Source organism: Aegilops tauschii, chromosome 3, assembly GCF_002575655.3.
Source record: "Aegilops tauschii subsp. strangulata cultivar AL8/78 chromosome 3, Aet v6.0, whole genome shotgun sequence".
NCBI lineage: Eukaryota > Viridiplantae > Streptophyta > Magnoliopsida > Poales > Poaceae > Aegilops > Aegilops tauschii.
The window spans coordinates 158039552-158059367 of record NC_053037.3 but is presented as its reverse complement, the minus strand read 5'-3'; the positions used below and the strand labels follow the sequence as shown (position 1 = coordinate 158059367).

The 19816-nt window shown below is 47.7% G+C and overlaps 1 protein-coding gene across 1 annotated transcript; it reads right to left on the bottom strand.

Moving 5' to 3' along the window:
• Positions 1-13305: 13305 nt before the first annotated feature.
• LOC141042794 (uncharacterized) lies at positions 13306-14064 on the bottom strand. Its single transcript, XM_073511689.1, has 2 exons — positions 13882-14064; positions 13306-13839 (listed from the first exon to the last, which is right to left on the bottom strand). The coding sequence occupies exons 1-2, from the start codon at positions 14062-14064 to the stop codon at positions 13306-13308; spliced, it is 717 nt and encodes a 238-aa protein (XP_073367790.1).
• Positions 14065-19816: the final 5752 nt, after the last annotated feature.

The window sequence follows — 19816 nt, the reverse complement described above, 5'->3', positions numbered from 1 at the left end:
CCCCCCCTTGATCACCAGATATCGCCTATTCTTCTCTATACTGCTTGCATTAGAGTAGTGTAGCATGTTACTGCTTTCCGTTAATCCTATCCTGATGCATAGCCTGTCATTGTTGCTACAGTTGTTACCCTTACCTGCTATCCTACTGCTTAGTATAGGATGCTAGTGTTCCATCAGAGGCCCTACATTCTTGTCCGTCTGCCATGCTATACTACTGGGCCGTGATCACTTCGGGAGGTGATCACGGGTATATACTTATATACTCTATACATGACACATGTGGTGACTAAAGTCGGGTCGGCTCGAGGAGTACCCGCAAGTGATTCTGATGAGGGGGCTGAAAGGACAGGTGGCTCCACCCCGGTAGAGGTGGGCCTGGGTTCCTGACGGCCCCCGACTGTTACTTTATGGCGGAGCGACAGGGCAGGTTGAGACCACCTAGGAGAGAGGTGGGCCTGGCCCTGGTCGGCGTTCGCGGATACATAACACGCTTAACGAGTTCTTGGTATTTGATCTGAGTCTGGCCATTTGGTCTATACGCACTAACCATCTACGCGGGAGTAGTTATGGGTATCCCGGCGTCGTGGTATCAGCCGAAGCCTTCGTGACGTCAGCGACTGAGTGGCGCGCGCCGGATTGGATTGGAACGCCACTAGGCTAGGTCTGCTTCCGGCCGCGTACGCAACGTGCAGGTGTGCATAGGGCGATGGGCCCAGACCCCTGCGCGCATAGGGTTAGACCGGCGTGCTGACCGCTCTGTTGTGCTTAGGTGGGGCTGCGACGCGTTGATCTTATGAGGCCGGGCATGACCCAGAAAAGTGTGTCCGGCCAAATGGGATCGAGCGTGTTGGGTTATGTGGTGCACCCCTGCAGGGAAGTTTATCTATTCGAATAGCCGTGTCCCTCGGTAAAAGGACGACCCGGAGTTGTACCTTGACCTTATGACAACTAGAACTGGATACTGAATAAAATACACCCTTCCAAGTGCCAGATACAACCCGGTGATCGCTCTCTAACAGGGCGACGAGGAGGGGATCGCCGGGTAGGATTATGCTATGCGATGCTACTTGGAGGACTTCAATCTACTCTCTTCTACATGCTGCAAGATGGAGATGGCCAGAAGCGTAGTCTTCGACAGGATTAGCTATCCCCCTCTTATTCTGGCATTCTGCAGTTCAGTCCACTGACATGCCCCTTTACACATATACCCATTGCATAAGTAGTGTAGCTCCTTGCTTGCGAGTACTTTGGATGAGTACTCACGGTTGCTTTTCTCCCTCTTTTCCCCTTTCTATACCTGATTGTCGCAACCAGATGCTGGAGTCCAAGAGCTAGAGATCCTGAGGATGATTCTACATGGAGTTCGGCTTCGAGGAGTAGTTAGGAGATCCCAGGCAGGAGGCCTGCGCCTCATTCGATCTGTATCCCAGTTTGTGCTAGCCTTCTTAAGGCAAACTTGTTTAACTTATGTCTGTACTCAGATATTGTTGCTTCCGCTGACTCGTCTATGATCGAGCACTTGTATTCGAGCCCTCGAGGCCCCTGGCTTGTATTATGATGTTTGTATGACTTATTTATGTTGTAGAGTTGTGTTGTGATATCTTCTCGTGAGTCCCTGACCTTGATCGTACACATTTGCGTGCATGATTAGTGTACGGTCAAATCGGGGGCGTCACATTTGGAGACACCTGTAGAGCACCTTTATAATCACCCAGTTACGTTGTGACGTTTGGTAGCACACAAAGTGTTCCTCTGGTAAACGGGAGTTGCATAATCTCATAGTCATAGGAACATGTATAAGTCATGAAGAAAGCAATAGCAACATACTAAACGATCGAGTGCTAAGCTAACGGAATGGGTCAAGTCAATCACATCATTCTCCTAATGATGTGATCCCGTTAATCAAATGACAACTCATGCCTATGGCTAGGAAACATAACCATCTTTGATCAACGAGCTAGTCAAGTAGAGGCATACTAGTGACACTTTTTTTGTCTATGTATTCACACATGTATTATGTTTCCGGTTAATACAATTCTAGCATGAATAATAAACATTTATCATGATATAAGGAAATAAATAATAACTTTATTATTGCCTCTAGGGCATATTTCCTTCATCCATAAGGATTTGAAACAGCTTTGACAATATACATGTTGGCATGTTTGTGTAGATTATATTTGAGATGATAATTATCAACCCAATATTGAGTGAGTATTGTAGATAATGCTTCCATTGTGCAACCCAATATTGTTGTCAATACATAACATTTTTGTGATCATTGTTGACATGCTTTTATTGTAAATAATTCTCATGGATTGTTTTTGTTTAAAATTTGTAGGATGGTTTGGCTTCTCGATGGTTTTTATGACACTCAACTCCGGGCCTACTTATGTCAGATATGAAGAAGGTAATAATGATATTAGTTGGTATTTTGGAATTTGTGTTTAGTTCAAATAGACATGCCCCATATTTAATACTCTGGCTTGCTTGTTTGCAGTTTCTTCAACCTTTGAAGATTCGGTCTCACGGTGTCTCTTGTGGTGTCATGCCCTACGATGAGCGGTACACACCATACATCAGGCAGACATGACTCCTCCCGTTCATTCAGCTGGTCAGCCGGTCGACGCCGAACCTCAATGCTGCAGTAATCACTGTGCTGGTTGATTGGTGGAGGATGGAGACACACAACTTCCATCTATGGACCGGGGAGATGACCATGACGCTCCAGGATGTCGCCTTGATCACCGTCTTCCCATCGAGGGGAAGACTCTCTGTATGAGCACCGATTCCGATCGGTAGTGCCAGCAGATGGAGGCCCTTATTGGTATGTCTCCTGCAGAGGCTCCAGTAGGTGAGGGGATAAGAAGGAAAGAGCCGGAGCTCCATTCACCTGGATTGTTGCGAACTTTGCGCATTGCCCTCAAGATGCTAATGAGGATGTGGTGCAGACATATGCTCGTGTCTACATGTGGTACGTTATCTCCAGGACTTTGTTTGCTGACGCCACTAGCAAGAACGCTCCATGGATGTGGCTTAAGGCGCTCACCGTCTTCGACAACCAATGGAGTCGGGGTTTGGTGGCACTGGCCTACCTGTACCGACAGGTAGTCAGTTGTTTGTTTTCACTTCATTGCAACATTATCATTGCAATTTTGTTCTAAGTGAACCACATTTTCCTTTATGTGCAGTTGGACGATGCTTGTTGTAGGATCTCAAAGGATGGATGTATTGGTGGTTGTATGCTCGTACTTTCTGTATGGAGCTGGGAGCGCTTGCCGGCCGGACGCCTGAAGGACATAACGTACAGGGCTTGGGATGACCACGGCGATGAACTACGGCTCCCCACCTGGGCTTAGAAGTGGGATGTGGTAACCGAGAAGACTAGCGATGTCACTATGATGTATAGGCAGTACACCAACGAGTTGGACACGATTACTGCTGAGCAGGTAAGCATTCACACTGCTTCACTCATTCTCATGCTTTCATGAGAACTCGACATCAATGTTGCTTGTTGTGCTATGTTGCAGGTGGAACGGGAGCCATATGGCGCTAGCGATAGATTAGGTAATGCAGGAGATTTCATCTTGAATCCGATGTGCATGCGGGATAGGCATCTTTGGCTTATGCGGTGCCCACTCATATGCAACTGGGCGATTGAGCTTCACATGCCGCATCGTATCTACCGCCAGTTTGGTTTGTTCCAGGCTCACCCATCAGAATGGCATGACACAGAGAAAGCGCTTCACAGGTAAGATAGAATTAACCTTGTGCACTTAGCATTGTTAGGTCCTTTTTGATGGGGCTAATATTTGATGTTTTAACATGCAGGTTGGATATGAAAAAGTAGCGAAAGATCAAGGACTGGGACAAACATCATAAGAAGTATGTCACCATGTTCGAGCTTAGTGTGGAGCAAGCTCGGGCTACTGCAGGATCCAAGCTTCGTGAGCACTACCCACTTGCGTTCAACAATTACCTGAAATGGTATCTTGCAAGTACTCATGTGGAGTTATGCAAGCCGACGTATGGTGAGGAGATTTTGGAAGATCCCATTGTCTTTGATGAGCTATCCCAGCACAAATACAACAAATATGTCAAGGAAGGGACCCGAGTCCCTTATTCTCCAGTGATGAACTTTCTGGTAAAGTGTTCCCCTCTGCATTTCACTATTGGCCATATTACATCTTTGCTTGACTAACATCTTTATGTCATTCCCGTCCACAGGGCAACCAGATCAAGAAATCAGCTAATAAAAGCCAGGCTATTCTGGAAACAACCCCGCTTGGAAAAGGCAAAGAGGAAGGTGCCTTCGAGCATTCATTAAGGTATAAATCTCATTCAGTTGTCCATGTTACATATGTTGCTAAGTTTGATATCGTATTCACTTGTCCATGTTACAGCGTCAGGGCCAAAGGTTAAGGCGGTTTTCCAACCTTGTCGGTGGCCGTGACCCCGAATACTCAGAACCTACGTTGCCTAGGCCCACTACACCCTCTGATCCCCAATCTGAGCATGGGACTCATTTGGAGGATGAGAATACGTCGACAACTCATCTGGAGGTGAGGGTGTGCTCACCCAATAGGTATGACAATAGCACATATTCATCTCTTTGGTGCATTGCTAACTTCATCATGACGCACGTTCTTTACCATATCGTTTGCTTTTATGATAGGTTGATGATGACATGACCTTGCAGAACTATCAAGTTCGGTCAGCATACATGTTAAAGCCTAGGATGGCAATCGATCGGTACACGCCCAAAGAGTTCAACAATAAAGGCAAGAGGACGGTCGGTGGCACCTCGCGGATGGCGAGCTTGGATGATTATGTGAACGAGGTGGAGGAGGAGGATCCGGAGCCGGTTGCTCCTTCTAGGAAGGAGAAGATAGCCGTCAAGAGGGGAAGAGGCAGCAATAAGCGTGGAAGGAACTAGTCGTCGTCATTTTCTTATGTAACTCGACTAGTTGTCATTTTCTCATGTTGATGAACTTGTAGCACTCTTAGTGATGTTGAACTTGTTTTTGTTGAATTCGAAGTGACGGTACCTCTTAGTGATGTTGAACTTGTTGTCTTTGTTCAAGTTGAAGTGATGTTGAAATTGTGATAATGTTGTTCCTTAATGTGGTATTTGGGATGCATGTTATCTATCATTAATCAAAATGTTGAATGAAAATGTATCCAATAGTCACTTTTCTGATTTTGCAGTTAACAAATGCATGGCACCTAACACCAAGGCGCTGCACCACACAGTGCAGCGCCTAAGGGTCAGGCGCTGCACTGTGTGGTGGCGCCTGAGAGCAAGGCATCACACATCTGGACATGCAGTCCAGAGAGCAACCGAAGGTTACAGGCTGATGCTGGGGCCAAAAAAAATCTAAGTGTACGTGCAACGCCTTGCTCTCAGACGCCACAACACACAGTGCAGCCAGGCGGTGCACAGTGTGGTGTGGTGTCTAAGAGCAAGGCGTCGCACATCTTGACATGTAGTCCAGAGAGCAACAGAAGGTTACAGGCAGATTCTGGGGCCAAAAAATTTCTAAGTGTACGTGCAACATCTTGCTCTCAGGCACCATATCACACAGTGTAGATCCTGAGGCTTCTAACTCATGTTGCTTCTTCTTCTCTAATGCGGCTGCATCCTCCTCTCTCAGCTTCCTCGCAGCCTTCTCCCACCACCCTGCCATGTCACCTTCCCCATCCTTCTCCTCCACCCCCTTCATTGTTGGTTTGTTGGGTTGAGAAGCCGCCATACCTACGATGATAGAAACATAATAGTTAGTAATGACAAGAAGAACATGTGAAAAAACATGTAAATTGGAACATAGCTAACAACAACATAGGGATTTGGTTGCATGCTTCATCCCAACTGCCATACAACATCTTGAATGCGGCTTGCTTTGCCTTCCATGCCTTGCCTCATTTCACCTTGTAATGAAAGATGGCTTTCACAAGGTCCATGACTTGTTGAATGCTCATAGTTGGAAGTGAGGATATTGAGTTGCAAAGCCTGTAAGCGATGAATTCAGACGTGAGTTGTCTGTGGTTTTGGGACACAACCTTGCCATCCACCTTCTTGCCTCGGCACATGTGACTTGGTACACAACTCACTATGTGCCACGTGGGCCCTCCTTTCCATGGTCTTGCACGCACAATCCATGGACATCAGTCCTCCTCACATCCAACCGTGTAACGCACATTGACATCCGTGTGAACCACCTTGTGTGGACGATAATGCGTAACCGAGTAGTCATCGAGCCACATCTTCAATTCCAAGAAGGTTTGTTACTTAGACTCGGGAGAAATCCCGTTCGTGCCATGTTCCGAATCCTGGTGAGAAGTTAGCCTAACTCCAAGAAATATACCTTTGCCACCATCTACCACGGCTTCATCCGCACACTACAAAAAAAAGACATATCTGTGAAATTTAGGCTCGAACAAAAAGTTTTCCTGTCATGCTTATGACACTTCTATGATGATAATTGTGACAAAAACACGTAACATCATAGATGTGGTGGGATCCTACTTTTATGACAAAAAATCATGACAGAAAATGGGCTTTTCATTCTGGGCAGGCCAGAGACGCACCTGCATGAAATTCTTTGGGACGTCCATGACGGAAAAAATCGTGGTAGAAGCGAGGGCGAAGAAAATATCAGGGAGTTCCCGGTTACGGTGGGTGGTAGGGGCCTAACGATGCATTGTCGTTTGCGTATTTCTCTCATACGGCGCGTGTGTGCGAGGGCATTGGCTAACTGAGCCCGAGCGATCGCACTAGCTATGTTACTGAACCCGAGCGATCGATCCCTTGCTGTTAACTAAACCTGAGCAATTCATTCGCTGCTGACTGAACCCGATCGTGATTCTTTCGCTACTGCTACTAACTGAACCCGAGCGATCGATCACTGCTGCTGCTTACTGAAGCTGATCGAGCCCCCGTGTGAGATGTAGCTAGCCGGTGTTGGGTTGCCTCTCGATGAACAGTGACCATGCTACCATGCACGCGGTACGTAGAATGAGTCTGTGGTGAGTCAAGCCGGTTGGTTGGCTCTGGATGAACAGTTCCTGGTGGGGGTTGGATGAACAGGTCCTGTGGTAGTAGGCGATTGCCGCTGGATGAACAGGACCCCGAGGAGGCCTCCACATCCAAGCCGGTTGGGGGTGGATGAACAGGACCCCATGGAGGCTCTATGAACAGTAGCCGGTGGAGCCTGGAGGATGAAGGTGGATGAACAGTACCCCCGTGGAGGTTGGAGCGAGAGGCAGTAGCTAGACGATGGATGAACAGTAGCATGTGGAGTCTTGTTTTAAGGTACGCCACACCCCTCACGATGAACAGGACCCCATTTCAACCGTAGGTGGTCGAAGAGAAGTCTGTTTCCTTCATTTTGTGGTACGCTAGACCCCTCCCAATCAACAGGACCCCGTTTCGACCATAGGCGCTCGAACAAAAGTTTGTTTCCTTCGTTTTGCGGTACGCCGGACCCCTCCCGATCAACAGAGCCCCGTCTCAACCATACGTGGTCGAATAAAAGATCGTTTCCTCCGTTTTGCGGTACGTCAGACCCCGTTTCGGCTGTTCTGTCCAAGCCGAATGGCTCCCGATGAACAACACTCGTTTCGACCCAGTGGCTTCGCTCCCGATGAACATGATGCGTTTCGACCCAGTCGCTTGGCTCCCGGTGAACACGACGATGTTTCCTCTATTCCGACCCAGCCGGTTGGCTACCGATGAACAGGTGGCCGTTGCTGTCGTCCGATGCCTATCCATGTACATGAGCCCTGGCCGTACGTATGCGTGAGTACATGTTCGAGACCCCGGCCGTATGTGCATACGTGCCTGTATTTTTGGCAGCGTGGCTATACGTACATGTACTCAATTTAGGCGGGACTGCATGGACTGCTCCATAGGGGCCGGCCTGTACTACGACAACGCTACGTACACATTCGCGACCAGACAGACAATGCTACGTACGCTTCGACCGGGTTGGTCCCAGCTGTCAGGGAGGATAAGGAGGCACTTCTTTGCGTGCGAAGATATAGTTGGTGGGTCCCAGCTATCAGGGGGAGGAATCATTTTTTTGTGCGTAATAAGGAGGCACTTCCTTGCATCCGAAGATGTAGCTGGTGGGTCCAGCTGCCAGCGTCACCGTGTACAGTCGTCTTCCGATGGTTGTCATTCGTTGACCACGCCGCGCCAAGAGCACCAAGGTGGCGGATGACAACGAGGCTAGGAAGGGAACGGCACGGAGCCTGGGGAACACCCAGTAGCGAATGCCCACGTGGAGGGGAGTACGAGGGTTGACTGGTTCGGCTGCGGTGTGAGGCTGTCGTCGCCGGAGAATAACATGAGGTGTGGGTGAGTAGAGAGATGGCATGGCCAGCGGTGGCAGCACAACCGGCCACGGGAGGCAGGAGCAGGCGGTCCCGCCGGCGCTGGTTTGGGCGGCTGGAGCACAAAGATCAGAGGTTGAAGAAGCAACATGACCGTTGGATCAACATCCAATGGTCATTGCTACTAGAATCGTTTGTTGACTAGGTTGACAAAACCCTGCATACATGTCAACTTAGTAGGCCCACGAGTCAGCCACCAAATCTGGTGGGTCCCACCTAGCAGCGGGAGGAATCATTTTTCTTGCGCGGAATAAGGAGGCACTTCCTTGCGTGCGAAGATGTAGCTGGTGGGTCTCAGCTGTCAGGTGGAGGAAACTTTTTTCCCCGTGTAATAAGCAGGCACTTCCTTGCGTGTGAAGATGTAGCTGGTGGGTCCCAACTGTCAGGAGGTGCAATCATTTCTGTTGCGTGATAAGGAGGCACTTGCATGCGTGCGGCCATGGACCACATGGGACCCTACAGTCAGCCTCTCTACTTTATAATACTTTACAGCCCATTTGCTAATTCTTAAGGATTTTTTTGGAGCCCATATTCTTTTTGTAGAATTACAACCCATATTCTGGCCACGGTTAAAAAATACAATGAAACTTTGCATATTTCAGTGCGGTCCAAACTTTTTTAATCTCAAAATTTCAAGTCACATTCAAACCAATTTGAAAATTAAATTTATATCAATTTAAAATCCAACTTAAATTCCCACGCAAAAACAATCAATGAAATTTAAAATCATGAAATCCTAAAAAAAGCAATTTGAAACTAATTGCCGGTTTGTTGTGTTCTTAAAATTTACAGCCCATTTCTTACTACTTATAGCCCATTTTCTGGGAAAGCGAATACATCCGTCATCGTCTTGAAAGATTTGCAGCCCAATAGGCCTCGGTTGGGTATTCTGTAAAAAAATAGAACTGGGCTCGCCATTTTCAGAAAGAAAATAAAAACAACTGGGCTCGTCATGTGGTAAACATAAAATAAAACCCTAGGCTAGAGAGGCTACAGCCCTCGCACAACCCCTTTGATACCCTGCTCCGTCTCTAAAACTAAATAACAACTGCGCGACCTGCTGGGTCCCTGGTGTCAGCAACTCGTTGTGTAATTCTCTCGTTTATTGACTATACGTTGACAATGGCGTGGGACCCAGATGTCAAACCATTAGGAGGAAGCATTTTTTGGCTTGTAATAACAAGGCAGTTGCTTGCGTACTGCCATGACTCTGGTGGGTCCCTACTATTATCCTCTGACTACGCTAGACAGCGGCGCACCATGCACGGTGAGCGAACCAAGGCGAGCTGCGAAGCTCGGGAGTGAAGGCGCGGCAGCCTGCTGTGGTCACACGAGCCCGTCGTGGAGGTGGAGCTAGATCTTGGAGCTCGCGCACCAACGCCATAGGCGGCGCGCGGTCTTGACACGGCAGTGCTGGAAGCGCACACGCCTCTCCTTGCGGGCGTTGGACCACCTGGCAGCTTTCTTCTTCGCGCGCCAGCGCCCTGCGCGGCGGGTTGATACGTCTCCAACGTATCTATAATTTTTGATTGTTCCATGCTATTATATTATCTGTCTTGGATGTTTCATGGGCTTTACTATGCACTTTTATATTATTTTTGGGACTAACCTATTGACCCAGAGCCCAGTGCCAGTTCCTGTTTTTCCCTTGTTTCAGTGTTTCGAAGAAAAGGAATATCAAACGGAGTCGAAACGGAATGAAACCTTCTAGAGAAGTTATTTTTGGAAAGAAAGCAACCCGGGAGACTTGGAGTGCACATTAGGAAAGCAACGAGGGAGGCATGAGGCAGGGGGCGCGCCCACCCCCCTGGGCGCGCCCTCCACCCTCGTGGCCCCCTCGTAGCTCCCCTGACGTATTTCTTCCGCCTATATATACCAATATACCCTAAAAACTTCGGGGAACAGAATAGATCGGGAGTTCCGCCGCCGCAAGCCTCTGTAGCCACCAAAAACCAATTGGGACCCTGTTTCGGCACCCTGCCGGAGGGGGGGATCCCTCACCGGTGGCCATCTTCATCATCCCGGCGCTCTCCATGACGAGGAGGGAGTAGTTCACCCTCGGGGCTGAGGGTATGTACCAGTAGCTATGTGTTTGATCTCTCTCTCTCTCGTGTGTCTTGAGGTGATATGATCTTGATGTATCGCGAGCTTTGCTACTATTGTTGGATCTTATGATGTTTCTCCCCCTCTACTCTCTTGTAATGGATTGAGTTTTCCCTTTGAAGTTATCTTATTGGATTGAGTCTTTAATGATTTGAGAACACTTGATGTATGTCTTGCGTGGGATAACCGTGGTGACAATGGGTTATTCTATTGATTCACTTGATGTATGTTTTGGTGATCAACTTGCGGGTTCCGCCCATGAACCTATGCATAGGGGTTGGCACACATTTTCGTCTTGACTCTCCGGTAGAAACTTTGGGGCACTCTTTGAGGTTCTATGTGTTGGTTGAATAGATGAATCTGAGATTGTGTGATGCATATCGTATAATCATACCCACGGATACTTGAGGTGACATTGGAGTATCTAGGTGACATTAGGGTTTTGGTTGATGTGTGTCTTAAGGTGTTATTGTACTACGAACTCTAGGGCTGTTTGTGACACTTATAGGAATAGCCCAATGGATTGATCGAAAAGAATAACTTTGAGGTGGTTTCGTACCCTACCATAATCTCTTCGTTTGTTCTCCGCTATTAGTGACTTTGGAGTGACTCTTTGTTGCATGTTGAGGGATATTTATATGATCCAATTATGTTATTATTGTCGAGAGAACTTGCACTAGTGAAAGTATGAACCCTAGGCCTTGTTTCCTAGCATTGCAATACCGTTTATGCTCACTTTTATCATTAGTTACCTTGCTGTTTTCATATTTTCAGATTACAAAAGCCTTTATCTACCATCCATATTGCACCTGTATCACCATCTCTTCGCCGAACTAGTGCACCTATACAATTTACCATTGTATTGGGTGTGTTGGGGACACAAGAGACTCTTTGTTATTTGGTTGCAGGGTTGCTTGAGAGAGACCATCTTCATCCTACGCCTCCCACGGATTGATAAACCTTAGGTCATCCACTTGAGGGAAATTTGCTACTGTCCTACAAACCTTTGCACTTGGAGGCCCAACAACGTCTACAAGAAGAAGGTTGTGTAGTAGACATCACGGGTCGCGCCGCGGGGCCTCGCGCCTTCGTGCGAGGGCGACTTCTTAATGAGGGAGTGGTGGAGGAGGCAATCCGTGGGCTACGTCACCCGCCGCAGGCGATGGGTGAGGTAGCAAAAGAGACGGTGCATGAGAGCCCCCGGCGGCGCTGACGAGCTCGGCGATGCGGTCCAGCCAGTCTTTGTAGAGGTCGTCGACGGGGTGATAGCGCAGGAGCTCGCGCTCCATGAGCAACACAGCCTGCGCGTTCGCTGGGGCGTGAAGAGCATGAGATGATGAACCAGCCGGAGTCAGCGACGGGGTGGCCGTGCGTCCATCACGCTGCACGGAGGGGTGCAGCGGCGAAGCTTGCTGCTCGTGCCCTGTTTGGCCAGTGGCGGCGTTGGCGACAAGCGATGGAGACCGATGGGGAGGCCCGCTGGCAGGCGCCGTCTGGGCGACGCGGGCGGCGAGGGTGGCCCGACGCTCAGCAGGGGCTTGACGAGCGTCAGCCATGGAAGCAGTGGAGTGGTGGCGAGTCGACCGGCGGAAGAGAGGCTCCGATGCACCCCTACCTAGCGCGCCAAATGTCAGATTCAGGGTTCCGCAGACCCTTGAGAGATTCGAACTCTGGGGTGCGTGCGAAGAACTCGTCCTCCCGGTCTGCCTACTCGCTCATCTCACGGCCTAGCTCGATGAACCGAATGGAAAAGGGACACGGCAGTTTACCCAGGTTCGGGCCACCTTGCGGTGTAAAACCCTACTCCTGCTTTGTGGTGGATTCGCCTCGAAGGGCTGAGGATGAACTAGTATAGTGGGAAAAATAGCCTCAGGAGGAGAAGTGTTCTTGGGCTCGGATGAGCTGGTGAGGGTGAGGATGATCTTCCCTCCCTTTTCCTCGTCTCGTCTCGTCCCCCTCTATGGTGGTGGCTAGGTCCTATTTATAGTGGCCTTGGTCCTCTTCCCAAATGTAAGGCGGGAAGGGATCCCACAACGACCAAATTTGAAGGGGGAGAGCTAGTACATGCTACCCTGACAAAATTAGTCTTCGCCTGCAAAAGCCTCTGGTCATGACGCCGTGGTGGGCTCGGCGATGACCTCCGTCCTGCTGCCCTGGCGGTCTTGTCTTGTTGCACCGAAATGGAAACCTCTGGCTGATTCCTCGGGACTCCGCGCCTGCGCTTTCCTCCTTAGCACAAAAGAGGAAACTGATACACTGCGCCCGCTAGCGCCCGCCTGGCCTTGATCGTCATGGCTCACGTCACCTGAACCTCGCGAGGTGAGCTTTGCATAGAGATCTCTGCTCCTCGGGAGTCAGCCTGAGAAGGCCGTCCCTCGAGGAGGTCTTGGTGTAGTCTGCCTCGCGAGGCTTGGCCCCTCGCGAGGGTCTTGGGTTGTTGATCCTGAAGCTGGGTCATACCAGATCGCTGATGGAGCCACGTCATGGGCCGCAGGCAGGCAAGTCTGGGCACCCCTGGTCCCAGGACGCCGACGGTGTTTCCTCGAGTGCGGAGCCGCCGATGACATGATCGTCCGGTTCATTTTCAGGCAAGACATTGTGAGTGGGCTCATTGGGTGGTGTGCCGGTGACGTCGTCCTGCCACACCACGGAGGGCTTAAAGGGCCGCTCGAGGAAGGTGTTTTTGGGAACCGGGTCGCACTTGGCGCCCATGCGGGCGAGGACGTCCGCTGCTTGATTGCTGTCTCTAGCGACATGGTGAAATTCTAGGCCCTCAAATCGGGACGATATCCGAAGGACCGCGTTTCTTTATGCTGCCATCTTGGGGTCCTTGGCATCGAATTCGCCATTGACTTGAGAGATCGCCAGGTTTGAATCTCCCCTTACCTCGAGGCACTGCACGCCCATTGACGTGGCCATACGAAGACCGTGTAGTAGCTCTTCGTACTCTGCTGCGTTGTTGGAGTCTGTATACATTATTTGGAGGACATACCGAACAGTGTCGCCTGTGGGGGAGATTAGGATGACCCCAGCCCCCAGTCTGGCTAACATCTTTGAGCCGTCGAAATACATTGTCCGGTGTGAATATGTACTGTACTCCCGGGGTAGTTCGGCCTCGGTCCATTCAGCTATAAAATCGGCCAGCACCTGAGATTTAATGGCTCGGCGTGGCTTGTATGTTATCTCGAAGGGGAGGAGCTCGATGGCCCATTTGGCGATGTGGCCCGTGGCGTTCCTATTGTTGATTATATCATTCAAGGGGACCTCTGATGCCACTGTGACCAAATATTCTTGAAAGTAGTGTCGTAGCTTTCGGGATGCCATAAAAACCATGTAGGCTATCTTTTGATAATGCGGGTATCGTTATTTGCATGGTGTAAGTACCTCGGACACATAATAGACCAGCTTCTGGACTTGGAACTTGTGGCCCTCATACTCCCGCTCCACGACGAGCATCGCGTTGACCACCTGATTGGTGGCTGAAATATATAGTAGCATGGGCTCGCCGACACTAGGTACGGCCAGGATAGGGTTGCCGACGAGAAGTGTTTTAATCTCCTCAAGCATCGCAGTTGCTTTGTCTGTCCATTGGAAGTTATTGGTCTTTTTGAGCAGCTTGTAGAGTGGCAATGCCTTTTCTCCGAGGAATCAAGGGGCTCAAGGCTGCCACGCATCCTGCCAGCTTCTGGACATGCTTGAGCTCTGTTGGTATTGCGAGCTGAGACAACGCTCTAATTTTGGCTGGATTGGCCTCGATTCCTCTATGGGAAATGATGAATCCGAGTAGCTTTCCGGCGGGGACCCCGAGGGACGCATTTCTCCAGGTTGAGTCGTATGTCGTAAGCCCGCAGGTTGTCAAAGGTTTGGCGTAGGTCATCTACCAGTTGGTCTATGTGTTTGGTTTTGACAACCACACACTACAAAAAAATACACTTTCGTGATGATACGTGTTTGTCATAGTATGTCACGTTTTCTGTCATGCATGTACATCCATGAAAAATTTATGACAGAATCAAGATAGTCATACATGTGCTGTCGTAGAAGTGTTCCATGACATTACCAAAATTATCATCACGGAAGTGTCCACTTCCATGACGATAAATCGCGCGTCACAGAAGTGCTTTCGTCAAGGGTGACATCCACCGTAACGGAACGCCGTTAAGCTATCGGGTCCGGTTTTGGATCCGATAACCCGTTAACAGCCCCGACCAATGGGGATTTTCCACGTGTAAAATCATCATTGGCTGGAGGAAACACATGTCGGCTCACCGTTGGGACAGATGCCATCCACTCATTGGACCGAAAGCGCCTATGATACGTCGACACATGGCACGGACCAACAGAGGCCCATTCCTGTGAAAAGGCCGGCCCGTTTGACTTGGTCAAAAGGTGGCGGGCCAGCCCACGGCAAGCCTATTAATGACCTGTTCGCATATAGCCCATTTATAGCCCGCTATCCCAGGGCCCGTTTACGGCCTATCCGAATTAGGCCCAGTAGCGTCATCTGGGCCGTCCAATATAATTCCAGCCCGTTTTAACTTCCGGCCCATGTATGGCCCATGACGTCTTTCGGCCCATATGAGGCCCTTAGTAACCCTTGGCCCCTTAACGGCCCGTGGTAAAACTGGCCCGTAATGAACAGTGTATCACTTTATACCCATTAATGGCCCATTATTCCGTTGGGCCGTTTCCAGCCCATGTTATCTTTCGGCCTTCTCATGGCCCATTTATTCTTGGGCTCATTTCCAGCATTCGGTTACTTACGGCCCGTTACTGTCATTTTCTGCTTGTGGGCCAAATTCAGCCCGTGGTTACAGTCGGCCCGTTTGTGGCCCATTAATACGTTGGGCCGTTTTCATGTCGAAAAAAACCCGTTGGGCTGTTTTCATAGAGTTATCAAATACGGCCTATTAACGGCTCGTTATTGTCCACGAATAGTATGGCCCATGATTGGCGAAATGATGACATGCCCCGTAGAAGGCCCATGGATCCTACGGCCCGTAAAAGGCCCATGGATTGTACGGCCCGTAGAAGGCCCATGGATCGTACGGCTCGTATAGAAGGCCAATGGATCCTATGGCCCGTAGAAGGCCCATGGATCGTACGGCCCGCAGGAGGCCCATGGTTACAACAGTCCCTGTGTTGCCATGATTATTTTGGCCTAGTTTCCAAAAATAGGTTATTGTGGCCACTAGAAAAACACAGAAAAAGAACTGCAATGACTACAAGCAAACAACTAAACAAGACAATAAGGAAATAAATAAGCAAGCAATTAACGCTAGCCTATTACCGCTATTACACATATTACATCCACTAGGCATCAAAGTTCGCCACCAGTGCAAATATAGGGAACAAAGCAGCATATTACATACACTGGCCGTCAAAATTGGCTACCAGTGCAAATAAACGCGGCAGCAAAACAAGAGCATAACTGAAACAACTTCAGAAGAGCTCAAGAAACGTGGTATCCACCATGCTGGCAATAAGCTTAGCAAGCTTATTAGCTTTGTCCTGTTTGGCGCTAAAATACTCCAACGCTTGCTGTTGCACCAGAAAGTATGCATCTGAATGCTCCAGGGACTTCCACAGTCCTTCCGCTTCTTGTCGCAGCACAGCTGATCGATGTCTTTCAGCTTGTAGTTGAGACTCAAGAAACCGAACTGATTCAGACAGTGAGTTTGAATAGCTTGTGCAAGCGGTAGTGGCCAGTAACTCGAACACTAAACCAAGACAGGACTTTGGGGTTGTCTCACTGTCTTCGAGATAGTCTTCCTTAGCTGTTTTATCAGCTTTGTTGGAGACCAACAAGGATGTGTCACTATCCTGAACCTTATCTGCATTACTTCCTTTACCATTGCTTAATAAGGCACTCTTCCCCAATATTCTGTCAGCATTCTAAAAGAAGAAACAAGCAGACACATAACAGGTTTAGCACGTACTAGTATATGAAACTCATTTCGGTGAACCAGTTCATTAGTAAGGTGGACAGGATTAAACTACCAAGTCTTCTATTGCCAAGTACTAATACATAATAAAAGCATCAAACAAACATATATCTATGTCCTATGGTCACTGCATTGTCTTGCCAAATCAAAATAGAGACACGGTTCAAATCATATCAGTTCAAGACAAAGCAGCAGTGAAAGAATACAAAGCGTGGGAAACTACACGGCACAACAAGATTTCAGATGGGTACCACGGGTCTACATGTACAACAACACTATTGGCTCTGTTGTGATGCTAGTAATGTGCATGATATGAGAAGTCAACTGTATACACAATTGAAATTGAAATCAACAGAGCTATTGATAAGAGCAAGCCTGTTAAAGAAACATGCGTGAACATACCTGTTGTGCCATTGGAGTTTCGATTGGATCCTTCAATTAAAAATTAAGTTTGTATGAGTAAATACAGTGGTACAAGAGGAAAGCAGTATGCATGATAGCAATCATAGTTAAAAAAGGCGCGCCTAAGCGAGCGCTTAAGCGCGCCTAGGCTCTAGGCGTTGGCGAAACGCATTGCGCATAACTACGCTTAATCTGTGCATAACTGCGCATAATCACGCGCTTTGGTCAGTAAAGCACAAGGCGGTGGCAAAACGCACAATTAACGCCTAGCACTTTTTTGAACTATGATAGCAATGGAATCTTAAATTAGAACAGTTGTTCTTCAGGTTTAGGCACTTGTTCTACATGAACAAAGTACAGTAAGACGCAACAATATAGTACTTAAAATAGAAAATGAGCTCATAGACCTTACCACATTCTTGGTTCGGGACCAGTACAGAACAAGGCGTTCCCAGTAAATGTGTCTCAGGAGAACATAAGGGAATTTGATGAGTTTCTTTGCCGGTGAAGTACATTTTCTTTAGGTAATTCTGATACTGCCACCAAGCATTCTTGAAGATAGCAGAGGTATTAGCACAGGTTACCTCATCCTGAGTTTCCAAATTGGTCCTTCTCTATAGAGAAAAATGGGAAAATTTGATGTATTATAACAATCATGGAGGTAGGATGTATGGGACAAAGCAAAGTAATTGCCATGAATAACATTACTTACACATAACTCCTGGACAAACACCTGCAACTTGCATTTTCCTTCATCTTCAGTATAATATTTCCAAGATGGGAAGATACACACATACGATTTAACAACATCAAATGCGATAGATGCTAAACTACGACTAGCTGGTTGTGCTTCCTCCACAGGAATAGCCGTACTAACTGGTGGAGTTGGGGTTCGCCGTGGTAGTACTGGCCCTTTGGGCACTGGAGCTGCCTTACTAACTGCTCTTGTTTGGGAGCTCTGTGGTGGAGATGGTGCTGTGTCAACAGGAACTGGGTTACTATCTGCTGGGGTTGGGGTTAGATTTGGTGAAGCTGGTTCTCTGTCCATCACAGTAGGGGTACAATCTGCGAGAGTTTGGGTTATGTGTGGTAGGGCTGGTTCTCGTGCATGTACGACCGGGGTGCTATCTCCACCAAGAGGTAGCACTGTTTTATTTGAAGACCGTGTTTTTAGTCCGCTATATGCTGGCATCACCCGCTCCAATTCAAATGGCTGATAAACAGGAAACATAGTTGAATGTACAAACATTGTATGAGAGACAGATGCAATAGATAGTGTGGAAAAAAGAGGGCATGAAATAGTTGACATGTATATTGTGTAACTAAAACGGATAGCATGACATAATTTCACATATATGATGTCTATCTAAACTGGATAGCATAGCATAACATAATTCAAAGATATGATGAATAACTAAACAAGATCGCATGACATAATTCACCTACATGTTATCTAAGTAATCAGGATCGCATCATTTAATTCACATATGTGATTTATATGCTAAACAGAGGGCATTAGATATGATGTCTGAACTAAGAACATGGTGTTGAATATTGTGTATATGATGTCTAAACTATGCAATGTAAGACACCATATGCATGATATGAGCAGTATAACCATGCCAAGTTAGAGCATACACCTCGGTGGGGGAATAGGACTGGTCATCTGTCTCTGAATCCATCTCTGAGGAGCTATCGGGACCCAACAAGAGATCTGCTTCGACAGGTAGCACTTTCTGCTCTGAAGGCCTTGTTTTCACTCCAGATTTTTCAATCTCCCACCCAAATGGCTGATTCACAGGAAGAGTAGTTTAATGTACAAACATTGTCGACAAATGGAAATGTAATGAATAAAAGGATGGGCAAGATAACATTCAAATATATGATGCCTGGTTAAATAGGATGGCATTGCACATTTCACGTATATTATGGCTGGCTAAAAGACATGAGACTGCATAATTCCCATATATGATATAGAAACTAAACAGGTGGCATTACAGAACATGTCTAAACTAAGCAGATGACATATATGATGTCAAAAGTAGGCACTGCAAGGCAACATATGCATGATATGACTAACATCATCATGCCAAGGTAGAGCAAACACATTGGGGGGTAAATAGGAGTGGTCAGCGGCGTCTGAATCCGCCTCAGAACATATATCTTCCTCTGGATTACAATCTGGAGAGGGGTGGGGAGGGTTTGCCATTGAACCCGCCATGGAGCGATGTCTGCATGACATTGTATTGCCGCGCAAAACTCTTCTCTTTTTCTCTACGCATTAATTTTAGCAAGAAGTACCTCTGACTAAACACCATTTACCAGTCTGCAATGTAGAATTTTGGCGAGCTACAGGACCAAGATGAGCCAGTAAACTAGTTGGATGAAAGTAGTGGCCAAGTTGTTCAAACCTCCCTCGGCACGAGGCCACAATTTGAGGATAAACCTACAAGCAAAGTTCAGATTGTCTGTGTTGCCTCTTATGTACTTGAAAGTTTACTCGTACAAGCATTAATTTTAGTAAGAAGTACCTCCGACTGAACACCATTTACCAGTCTGTACCCTAGGTAATTAAAGTTCGTCCATGGATCATATTGGCTGTGATCTCAATCATTTGGATGCATAAACATACTGAACATGTGTATATCTGAATCTTTTTGTGAATTATCTATGAATATTGTTGTGTGATCTATCAATCATTTGGATCCATAGACATGCTGAACTTGTGTATATATGAATCTTTTGAGTTGTTGATAGTGAATGTTGGCTATGAATATGAATGTGTCCCGTGAACCTGAGTTTGATACGAATGTTTACCTTTTCTGTTGTGCTTGTGTGTGAACTTGTTAGTATGCCTACTGTGGGGTATGTGACGTGTGGGTGTCAACGTCACACCTTCTTCCCGAGAAGAATTGCACCTGATTTGTTAGGGTAGCAACGGCGGATCAGCTCTTTTTAATATTTTTGCTCTG

Excerpts from the sequence above, each read along its gene's own strand:
- LOC141042794 (XM_073511689.1), bottom strand. The coding sequence starts at position 14,064 with ATGCTTGAGGAGATTAAAACACTTCTCGTCGGCAACCCTATCCTGGCC. Across the intron at positions 13,840-13,881 it reads TGGTCTATTATGTGTCCGAG|ATAGCCTACATGGTTTTTAT; the intron begins GTACTTACACCA and ends CATTATCAAAAG.